We start from the raw sequence: 12,161 nt of genomic DNA on the forward strand, positions 1-12,161 counted from the left end.
CTAGCCACACAGTGTTCTATTCATCAACCAATAAGAGAAACATACACACAGAAGGACAACCCCATCAGACATTATCTTTCCACCTTCAAGTGTGCTTGGATGTTAATATATGAAATCTGACCTTATTATTTCAATGCTGAAAATGGCAGATACTTGAAGTTCCAGACTCAAATTAGGGCATGGGGATTTAGAATTGGCAGTCTTAAAGAATCATATTTGTTTACTATGCAATTTATATAAGGAGCATTTTAAAATTATACATACATTCTAAAATGTGAGGATATTAAAGTAAACTGGAATTGTGGGAATTTCAATTAATTTCTCTTAACATTTAGAAAACAACTTGTAAAATAATGACATTTCTATAGCATTTCTTTTAATCTTTATCTAGTTCAATGACTGAAGAAATCTTGACCTTCCCTGCACTGCTTTGGGCCTTTTTTGGAAGGAGAGGTTTGTCTACAGTGCAAGCTGTCCTAGTCCCAAGTACTTTGATCACAAGGGTTACACATAAGGCAGCTTTATGGCGCTGCAGTCAGTTATTGTTTAACAAGCCCATTTCACCCAATTTCTACAAACAAGAATTTTCTCAACCAATTGAACAAGTTTATGAAAATGGTCCACACAGATAAAGGCCAAGTTGATTTTCAAAGCAAATTTTTCTGATCAAGGACTCACTCAACTACTACACCAGACTGTTTCCTGCTCTCCAGGATTTCCCGAAGAACCTCTTTCTCCACCTTCTTCCTCAGGAGTGTCCTGCATGGCTTTCTGCAGCAGAATCTTCAGAGTCTTCCGTTGCAGCTTTCGGTGCCTAATGGAGCCCACAAGGAAGTAAATGATGGGGTTGGCACTGCTGTTAACACAGGATAGGAAAGTTGTCATTCCATAACCACCACAAGGAAAAATTATATGCAACTCCACAATCCAATCTAAGATGAACAAATAGATAGCATAGGGCAGACCAAAGAGTAAGAAGACCAGCACTGTCACTGCAATGGTCACATACAATCTGGTCACAGGAATCCTCTGTGAACCACAGCAGATCCTGACCAAGAGGGCCAGGTTGGATCCACATGGAGCCACAAATAATACTATTACAAATACAGCCATGATAAAACTATAAGTCCTACAGGAAGAATAGTCATAATAACTAAGCAGTAAGCCACAGCCTTCCCCTAACAGGAGGCTTAACAGTAGAGAGAGGGCCCAGAGCAGGGCACACATAATAGATGATGTGTGTCTTGGTCATTTGCAGTGATACCAGGTGGGCTACAAAACAGACAGAGAGCGCTCAACACTGATGGTTGCAATCATACACACACCTGCAAGGTAAGCAAAGATTAATACATTGAAGAGAAAGATGGGAATATCAAAGTAGCTGATATGGAACCGTAAAAGGATATAATCCAGGGACCACACAGTCTGAAAGCAAAGGTAGAGGAAGTCAGCCCCAGCAAGGTTGAGGACATAGACAGAGAAGGCATTCCTGTGCATTTGGACTCCCAGAAGCCACAACACAATGGCATTTCCTGCCAGTCCAACCACAGCAATGGTGACAGTGAGAATACTCAGGATATTGGCCATGTTGGTACAGAATACATTTTCAATGTAGTCACTTTCATTCATTGTTGTTTTTTCAGTGCTCCAGATTAGTGTAGTTAGATTCATGCTCGGGAATTTTCCACTGGTGTTCCTACAAAGTAAATTGAGATATGAACTCATGATGCTTTCTGTCAAGTCCACCTGGCTATGCAGGAATGTCTGGCATAGGTTCATAAGGATGGAAAAATAGGCTTGCAGAGATTAAGTAATTTATCAAATCCCAAAGGTGCTAGAAATTTCTTTTAAATCCAGTTTGCCCTATGCAGTCTATCTGCAGACTGCTGCCTCTAGTGATAGTGGGGTAGTTGGTGACTGCAGAACAGTTGCTAAACATCTTATGCTATGTCAGGAAGAGACAGAATTCTGACACTAACTTTCTTTCTGTTCCAGGGCTGAGGTTCCTTCTCAAGTGTAGGAATAAGAAAAGCCTGGCACAAGCCATAGCTGCCCTCAGTCACTGTAAGGGTCTATCAAATGGGAAAAATGGAATCATGAATGAGAGTCATGATGGGAATGGCACTTCTTATGAAGACCTGTGTGTCAATAGTCACATTTCTTATGCTAGAAGGGCTGAGTCCCCATTTTATAATTTGAAAAAAGCAGATAAGCCTTGAAGGGCCTCAAGCCCTTTTCTGTTTGTTATTATGTCACCAGTGTCCTACTGTCTACACTGTTTCAGGGGAGAGTTAAGATCACCACCCTGGGAGTCCAGACATACCTCACTCTTTGTTCCTCCTCTGCTCTCTGCTATCTTCCTGCCAACTGAGGTGAGTCTTGGTCCTGCTCTGTCTCCAAGTTCCCCCATCAGCCCTTGGTGGCTACTTCCTGAGCCTCCCCCTGGACTAGAGTGGACCTGCCCAGACAGGAAGGCCCACCCTGAGTCTGGCCACACCTCACCCTTCCCCCCCATGCCCTCTGCCCTTTGCCTGCCACATGAGAGAGGGAGAGACCCCGCCTGTACCCACTGGAAGAAGGGATGCGAAGACGACAGAATAAGAACACAACAGAAAGACCAATATGACACCACCAGAATCTAGGGACTCCACACCAACAAGAACTGAGAAGCACAACGCACAGGAAGAAGAAGAAATGGACCTTAAAAATTATCTTATGAAGATGATAGAGACCATTAAGAGGAAACAAGAAAGTCTCTTAGAGAAATAGAAGGAAAAAACAAGCAAAAAATTACATGAAATGGAAGAAAAGACAAAGCAAATATTCTAGAAGTAAACAAATCTCTTAAAGGATCTAAAGAAAGCCAAGAAAAAACAAACAAAAGAAGGAAATAATTCAAACAGTCCACAGTTTAAAAGCACAATTAGAAACAGTAAAGAAAATGCCAGGCATTGGTGGCACACACCTTTAATCTCAGCACTCAGGAGGCAGAGGCAGTCGGATCACTGTGAGTTTGAGGCCAGCCTGGGTCTCCAGAATGAGTGCCAGGATAGGTTCCAAATCTACACAGAGAAACCCTGTCTTGAAAAACAAAAACAAAAACAAAAACAAAAAAACCAGTAAGGAAAACACATAATGAGGGATGCTGGAAATAGAAAAGCTGGGTAAATGATCAGGAACCACTGATGTAAGCATAACCATTATAATCCAAGAGATGGAACAGAGAATCTCAGGTGTTGAAGACTCACTAGAGGATATACAGTCATAGACCAAAGAAAACCTCAAGTCCAACAAGTCCCTAAAACAAAATATCCTGGAAATACAGGACACCGTGGAAAGACCAAACCTAAGAATAATATGTATAGAAGAAGGTGAAGAAATTCAGCACAAAGGTACAGATAACATATTCAACAAAATCATAGAACTAAACTTCCCCAAGGATGTGCCTATGAAAGTACAAGAAGCTTACAGAACACCAAATAGATTGGACTTCAAAATGAAGTCTCCCCACTACATAATATTCAAAACACCAAACTTATAGAATAAAGAAAAAACATTAAGAGCAGCAAAAGAAAAAGGCCAAGTAACATATGAGGGCAGACCTATCGGAATCATACCCGACTTATCATCAGAAACTGAAAGACAGAAGATCCTCTATAGAAGTTCTACAAACACTAAGGGGACATGGATGCAAGCCTAGACTACTGTATCCAGCAAAGCTATCAATCACTATAGATGGAGAAAACAAATATTCCATGACAAAACATGATTTAAGCAATACATATCCACAAATCCAGCCCTACAGAAATTACTAGAAGGGAAACTCCAACCCAACAAGATAACTATGTTAAAAAAAACATAGGCAATAGGTAATCCCACTTTACCAAACACCAAAATAAAAAAGGGGGGGAATCCTCACATAATAACACCACCACCAACAAATCCAAACCAAACAAGAATCAACAATCAATGGTAATTAATATCACTCAGTATCAATTGTCTTAACTTGCCTTTAAAAAGATACAGGCTAACAGAATAGATATGAAGACAAAATCCAACCTTCTGCTGCATAAAAGAAACACATCTCAGCTTCAAAAACAGATTGTACCTGAGAGTAAAGGGTTGGGAAAAGATTTTTCAATCAAATATACCTAAGAAACAAGCTGGTATAGCAATCCTAATATCTAACAAATTAGACTTCAAACTAAAATCAGTCAAGAGAGATGAAGAAAGGCACTTCATACTCACCACAGGAAATGTCCATCAAGATGAAGTCTTAATCTTGAACATCTATGCCCCAAATACGAAGGTAGCCACATTTGTAAAAGAAACATTATTAAAGCCCAAATCACACATAAAACCTCACACACCTAAAGCAGGTGACTTCTACACCCTGCTATCACCATTAGATAGGACCACCAGACATAAACTTAAGAAAGAAACAAAAGTACTAACAGAAGTTATGACCCAGTTGGGATTAACAGACATCTACAGGGCCATATGGAACGTTCTCTAAATTGACCACATACTCGGCAAGGTAGAAAACCTATGCAGGTACAAAAACATCAGAATAACACCTTGTATCTCATCAGACCACCATGCTTTAAAGTTAGAATTCAACAACAACACAAATGCAGAAACCCTACCAATCATGGAAATTGAATAATGCACAATTGCACCATTCCTGGTCAAGAATGAAATAAAAAAGAAATTAAAGACTTCCTAGAATTTAATGAGAATGAAGACACAACATACCCAAATCTATGGGACATTTTGAAAGCAGTGCTAAGAGGAAAGTTCATAGCACTAAGTGCCCACATGTAGGAACTGGAGAATAATCACACTAGAGAATTAACAGCACAAATGGAACCTCTATAATAAAAGGAATCAAACTCTCCCCAGAGGAGTAGATGCCAGAAAATAATCAACCTGAGGGCTGAAATCAATAAAGTAGAAACTAGGAAAACACTACAAAGACTCCATGAAACAAAGAGTTGGTTCTTTGAGAGGCAACAAGACAGACAAACCTTTAAACAAAAAAAAGGCAGAGAGATATCTTGCTAATTAACAAAATCAGAAATGAAAAGGGGGTCATAACAACAGACACTGAGGAAATCCAGAGAATCATCAGATCATACTTTGAAAACCTGTACTCCACAAAAGTAGAAAATCTAAAGGAAATGGACAATTTTCTGGATTGATATCACTTACCAAAATTAATTCAAGAACAGATAAGCAATTTAAACAGACCTATAACACCTAATGAAATAGAAGCCGTCATCAAAAGTCTACTAAGCAAAAAAAGCACAGGGCCAAATGGTTTCAATGCAGAATTCTACCAGACATTCAAAGAAGAGCTCATACCAGCACTCCTCAAATTGTTCCAAACAATAGCAGCAGAAGGGACATTGCCAAGCTCTTTCTATGAGGCTACAATTACCTTGGTACCCAAGCCGCACAAAGACACAACTAAAAATGAGAACTACATGCCTCATGAACATCATGTGAAAATATTCAACAAAATATTGGCGAATCAAATCTAAAAACACATCAGAGAAATCATCCACAATGATCAAGTTGGCTTTATCCCAGGCATGCAGGGATGATTCAACATATGAAAATCCGTCAATGTAATCCACCATATAAACAAACTGAAAAAGAAAAACCACATGATCATCTCACTAGATGTTGAAAAAGCTTTTGAGAAAATCCAACATCCCTTCATGATAAAGATCTTGGAGAGATCAGGGATAACAGGAACATACCTAAACATGAGAAAAGAAACATACAGCAAACCAAAAGCCAACATCAAACTAAATGGAGAGAAAATCTAAGTGATTCCTCTAAAATCAGCAACAAGACAAGGCTGCCCACTCTCCCCATATCTCTTCAATGTTGTCCTTGAAGTTCTAGCTAGAGCAATAAGACAACAAAAGGAGATCAAGGGGATACAAATTGGAAAGGAAGAAGTCAAACTCTTGCTATTTGCAGATGATATGATAGTTTATATATGTGACCTGAAAAACTCTACCAGAGAACTCCTACAGCTGATAAACACCTTCAGCAAAGTGGCAAGATACAAGATTAACTCAAAAATTCAGTAGCCCTACTATATACAGATGATAAATGCACAGAGAAAGAAGTCAGAGACAAATCACCCTTTACAATAGCAACTAACAACATAAAATATCTTGGGGTAAAACTAACCAAAAATGAGAATGACCTGTATAGTAAGAACTTTGAGTCTTTAAAGAAAGAAATTAAAGAAGAGATACCAGAAAATGGAAAGATCTCCCATGCTCTTGCATAGGAGGGATCAGCATAGTAAAAATGGCAATCTTGCTAAAAGCAATTTACAGATTCAATGCAATTCCCATCAAAATGCCAACACAATTCTTTACAGACCTCGAAAGAACAGTACTCAACTTCATATGGAGAAACAAAAGCCAAAACAACCCTGTACAATAGAGGAACTTCTGGAGGCATCACCATCCCTGACATCAAGCTTTATTATAGATCCATACTCCTGAAAACAGCTTGGTATTCATACAAAAATAGACAGGTTGACCAAAGGAATTGAATTGAAAACCGTGATATCAATCCACACACCTATGAACACCCGATTTTTGACAAAGAAGCTAAAATTATACATTAGAAAAAAGAAAGCATCTTTAACAAATGGTGTTGGCAAAACTGAATTTAGACATGTAGAATTTTGCATATAAATCCATATCTATCTCCATACACAAAACTTAAGTCCAAATGAATCAAAGACCTCATCATAAATTTAGCCACACTGAACCTCCTAGAAGAGAAGGTAGGCTGTACCCTTGAATAAATTGGTACAGGAGACCGCTTTCTGAACATAACACCAGTAGCACAAACATTGAGATCTACAATTAATAAATGGGACCTCCTGAAACTGAGAAGCTTCTGTAAGGCAAAGGACACTGTCAGTAAGACAAAATGCCAGCCCACATAATGGGGGATAGATAATCACCAACCCCACATCTGACAGAGGGCTGATCACCAAAATGTACAATGAACTCAAGAAGCTAGCCACCAAAACACCTAACAATGCAATGAAAAAGTGGGGCGCAGAACTAGATAGAGAATTCTCAACAGAGGAATCTAAAATGGCGGAAAGATACTTGAGAAACTCCTCAACATTCTTAGCCATCAGGGAAATGCAGCTCAAAACCACTCTGTGATACCATCTTACTCCTATCAGAATGGCTAAAATCAATAACACCAATGATAATCTATGCTGGAGAGTGTGTGGAGAAAGAGGAGCATTCCTCCATTGCTGAAGGGAGTGCAAACTTGTACACCCACTTTGGAAATCAGTATGGTGGTTTCTCAGGAAAATGGGAATCAGCCTACCTCAAGATGCAGCAATTCCTCTCTTGGGCATATACCCAAAGTATGCACACTCATACAATAAGGACATATGTTCAACTATGTTCATAGCAGCATTATTTGTAATAGCCAGAACTTGGAAGCAACCTTGATGCCCCTCAACTGAAGAATGGATAGAGAAATGTGGTACATTTACATAATGGAGTACTACTCAGCAGAAAAAAGCAACGTAATCTTGAAATTTGCAGGCAAATGGATGGAACTCGAAGAAACCATCCTGAGTGAGGTAACCCAGTCACATAAAGATAAGCATGATATGTACTCACTCATATATTATTTTTAGACATAGAGCAAAGGATTACCAGTCTACAATTCACACTGCCAGAGGAGCTAGGAAAAAAGGAGGACCCCAACAGAAGATTGTATAGTCCTTTGAAGAAGAGGAGGGGGACAAGAACTTCTGAACAAAGTGGGAGCATGGGGACAGGATGGAGAGGAAGAAGGTGGGAAGGTAAGAAGAGGAGTGGGGAGGAGGACAAAAGGACTGAGGCAGGGGAGGAATAGAGGAGGGCAAGAAAGGAGATGTCTTGATAGAGGGAGACAGTACAGGTATGGAGAGAGGTCTGGCACAGGGGAAATATTAGGGGATCCGCAAGGATGACCCCAACTAAGAATCCAAGCAGTGGTATAGAAAATGCCATTGATGCCCTTCCCCTATAATGAGATTGTTTTTTACCTTGGTTACCATTCCTAGAGCCTTTATCCAGTAGCTGTTTGAAGTAGAAACAGGCACCCACAGCTAAGCATTGAACCATACTCCTGGAATCCCATTGTGGAGATGGAGGAGGGGATGAGCAAACGATCCAAGATGGTGCTGCAGAAACCTGCAGAAACAGTTGACCTGACCTAGTGAGAGCATGGAGACCCTAGTCATAAAGCTGGGGAAACAGCATTGGACTGAACCAAGCCATCTGAATGTGGGTGTCAGCTAGGAGGCCAAGACAGTCTATGGGATCTCTAACAGTGGAGCCAGTCTATGTCCCTAGAGCACAAATGGACTTTGGGAACCCATTCCCTATGAAGGGATACTATTGCAGCCCAGATACAGCAAGGAGAGCCTAGGCCCTCCCCAAAATGATATGACAGACTTCGAAGGTCCCTGTTGGAGGGCCTTGCTATTCCTGGGAAGGAGTTAGGGAATGGGTTGAGGGGTGGTTGGGTGCAGAACATGGGAGGATGGGAGGAGGAGGGGATGGGGTGGATGAATATGTAAATACAAGTAGTAATTAAAGAATTTAAATAAAAAAGAACTCTGCCCCAATAAAAACAAACAAACAAAAGAACTATAACAAATAAACTATAAGTTCAAGGGTAGTTGAAAATTAGGAGTAAATGTTTTTCTTGTTGTAATTCGTACCTATGTGCAAAGGCACATGTCTCTGGCATGAAAAGTGTGGGCTATGCTGCAGAGGAAAATACAGAGAATCTCCATTTGGGGATAGTGTCCCAACCCCAAAGAAGATCTCTGAGATCTACATATGGATGCAAACAGGCTAGAAAAAAGAACAGCATAGCTGGGCAGGTAGCACAATTTAAAGTTTTCTTTTCACTCCACTCCCCCATATAGACATCCTTAATAGGCTTCTATTTCTAACTCCTAAGGCCTTGGAGACATTTGAATAAAAGTCAGCTTTTCTTTCTCATACTGGCCATGGGAGAATAATGAGGATCATAGGATCATTCATAGGATCATTCTTGATAATTTCTTATTCTAGATTGAAGGAGAAATCATCTGAGAATGATGAGACAGAATTCCAGGCTCAGGGAAAGCATCCAGAAGACATTACAAACTAACTTCGCCCAAGCCCTTTGAAGAAAAATCACCTGACAAACTCAGTTGTATTCACCAAGATCATACCATTCATTCTTGAAGCCTTGATCACCCCATAGGAGCACAAGATCTTCATCCAGGGAAAAATCTGGGGCATCAACAGCTTAAAATAGGCAGACTGGTACTAGGTAAGCATTCAACCCCCATAAATGAACTAGGTGATGGTGGTAGCATGGCAGTGGTGGGTATAATGGTCATTTCAGCTTCATAAAATGGAACCAGGAAACCAAAATGGGGTCCACTCAGCTTCAGATCCCATTGTGACTGGTTTTGCTAGTTAGTGTTTTTCTAGTCAGTGGAAGACAGTGATGCTGAATGTGATTTGAACTATAGAGGCCTGGCTCAAGAGGTTTCAGAGGAGAAGAATGTTAGTTTGTTGACCAGAAACTATTGTGATATTTTGGTGAAGAATTTGTCTGCTTTCTGCCCTTGACCAAAAAATACACGTGAGCCTAAATTGAAGAGTTTTGCATTAATATCATTGGCAGAGGAAATCTCAAGACAGCATATTATCAACTCTCTCTTGTGGTTAGTAGAGTTCACTTCTATGAAGATCTAAAATGAAAAGGAGCAAGCTGAGCAAGAAAATTTACAAAATGTACAATCTGAGGAGAAAAGGGGTAAGAGGAAGTGGAATGGAGGTAAATCCCATTTCAAGGATATAAACAGATTAAAGAAAATCCTGATATTAAAATGAATAAAGGAAGTGGTGACCTCAGGACAAGACCCCACTTAGCTAAGCTTCAACTTGTGAAAAGAAGTGAGGGAAGAACTTTATAGTGGGAAATTACCAATACGGAGTCAGGTAGAAATATAAGGGTATTTAATAGGGAAAAGCCTTACTTACAGAGCGAACCAGCCAGCCGGTGGTAGTCTGTACAGCAAGAAGCAAAGAGAGAAACCGAAACCGAAACGCAGTCCCCCTACTCACTCTGACCACGCCCTCACAAGCCTGGTCAGGTACTCCTGTAGCCAGCCCCTAAGAAGGCGTGGCTACAGCTTCCCCTACAATTCCCCTTTTAGTCTAAAAGAGGATTAAAACTTAACAGTATAAAGGTAAAATATAAGAAGATACAACAATCTGCTTATGTCACCTCCTAACTATCTATTTTAACTAAACCCTAAAGTCATCTGAAAGAGGTGTCCAAGCCTGAACACCTCCTTCCAATCCCAACCATAAACAATAGGAAGCTATTCCTAACTAGGTATATACACTATCCTAAGTGACAGCAATGGGGAAAGGGGGCGTAGCATTCTCCAAGTTACTTCCTGCTGAAATGGGACGATGATAGTCATGTGGGGGGTCCTGCAGAAAGAAAATGTTAGTATCCAGTCCATGTTAGATGGGATTCGCTTGATTGAAGATCTCGCTTGAAAGAAGTCAGTACCCGAACCTCTGGCCAGAGTGTCAGTTGAAATGGAGCAAGTTGGATCCAGTGCAGTCGAGGAGGTGTGGCCCATTTTCTTTCCAGGGTGTCCAGGGATTGCTGTCAGGCAGGTCTTCATTGGCTGTGTGGGACTCAAACATAAACAGTTAGCAGAGAAATGTTTGCTTGTGTATGTACACATGCTAGGGAATGCAACCATGAGAGCATAACAATTATGAAAGGGTGTACACCTTGAGAGAAAGATCCAAGAAAAGACAAAGACAGTCCCCAAATTCTTCTTTTATTCTGTATTACATCAATTGGCTTCTTGATACAACACAGAAACACTAAAGCTTAGTTAAATAATGTGCTTGGATTTTAGAGGAGGAAAGCCAAATCCACCTCTAAATCCAGCATTAGTTTAATTGAATAGGGACTAAGAAATAAAGAGAAATAGAGTTTTTTGAGAGACAGATGTAAAGTTTACCGTATGGTACATTCCTTCTATTTGATGGTTATAGCTACCTTTTCTTCTTAAGTATCTACCCATGCAGTGTCTTTTGCCTTCGGAAGATGAGTTTTCCTGTGAAGATAAAAGCAAAACACTTCCCTTTCCTTTGGGAGGTTTCTATTTAGTTTATAAGATATACCTTAGTAGAATACCTGTCATTTGTCCTCGTCGAGAGGTTTTTCCTTTTGCAGTCGAATCTTGATCAACTTTGATGGTATCCAAAGTTTTCTTCTCCTGTAGAAACCAATGCAAAACCCCTACCCCAACGTAACACATGTCCTGGTTTCCATACAGAGGTTAGTACATCTTTGAAGTATACTGGCTGATTGAGTTCAGCAGTTTTTTCCGTAGTCCAGTGTCTTTCTGCAGCTGTTTGTCCTTTTTCATTGGCATTAAGAAAGTTTAGTGTTAATAAAGCATTATGAAACCTATGTTTGGGGGGTTTGGAGATGGCTTCTCCTACCCAAGCTCCAGTATCTTGCACATTATAGTCAATGTTGGCTGCATACAAAACCCATTCTTCTAGCGGAGCTGATCTGATCTTTAAAGGCAAAAGTATTCTTTTGCATATAGGGTTTGTATTTTTATAAGCTATTGTATATATAATTGATTGTCTTGTTTCTGGATCTGTTACCTGTAATTCTACTGCCCTAGTTAACCTTTGTAAGAAGTCCTGGAACTGTTCTGTAGGTCCCTGTTCTATTCTGGTATAAGCTTCTAGGTGTTCTCCTGGCTCACGAACCTTATCCCAGGCATTTAATGCTGCTTTCCTGCATAGAGACAGTATATCGTCATCATATTCAGCCTGAACCTGTGGGTCAGCATAAATACCCTGACCAAGAAGCTTATCTAGAGGGGCTTCAAAACCTTCCTTTATGCCCTGATGCTCAAGGAGCTTTGCCTCTTCCCTTACCAATGCCTTCCACTGGATTTGGCATGAATTCTCAAGTACAGCTGCTACCAATCGTTCCCAATCTGTGGGTGTCACCCTGTTAAAGGTTGCCCATGAATGTAATAGCTGTTTTACGTATGG

General features: G+C 40.2%; 1 protein-coding gene across 1 annotated transcript; it reads right to left on the reverse strand.

Annotated features, from left to right (window-relative positions):
• Nucleotides 1-678: 678 nt before the first annotated feature.
• On the reverse strand, nucleotides 679-1,671 carry LOC100764651 (mas-related G-protein coupled receptor member B4-like). The gene is given in 1 exon segment (XM_027410564.1): nucleotides 679-1,671. A coding segment is annotated over 1 exon segment (993 nt).
• Nucleotides 1,672-12,161: the final 10,490 nt, after the last annotated feature.

This window comes from Cricetulus griseus, chromosome 3 (assembly GCF_003668045.3).
Source record: "Cricetulus griseus strain 17A/GY chromosome 3, alternate assembly CriGri-PICRH-1.0, whole genome shotgun sequence".
NCBI lineage: Eukaryota > Metazoa > Chordata > Mammalia > Rodentia > Cricetidae > Cricetulus > Cricetulus griseus.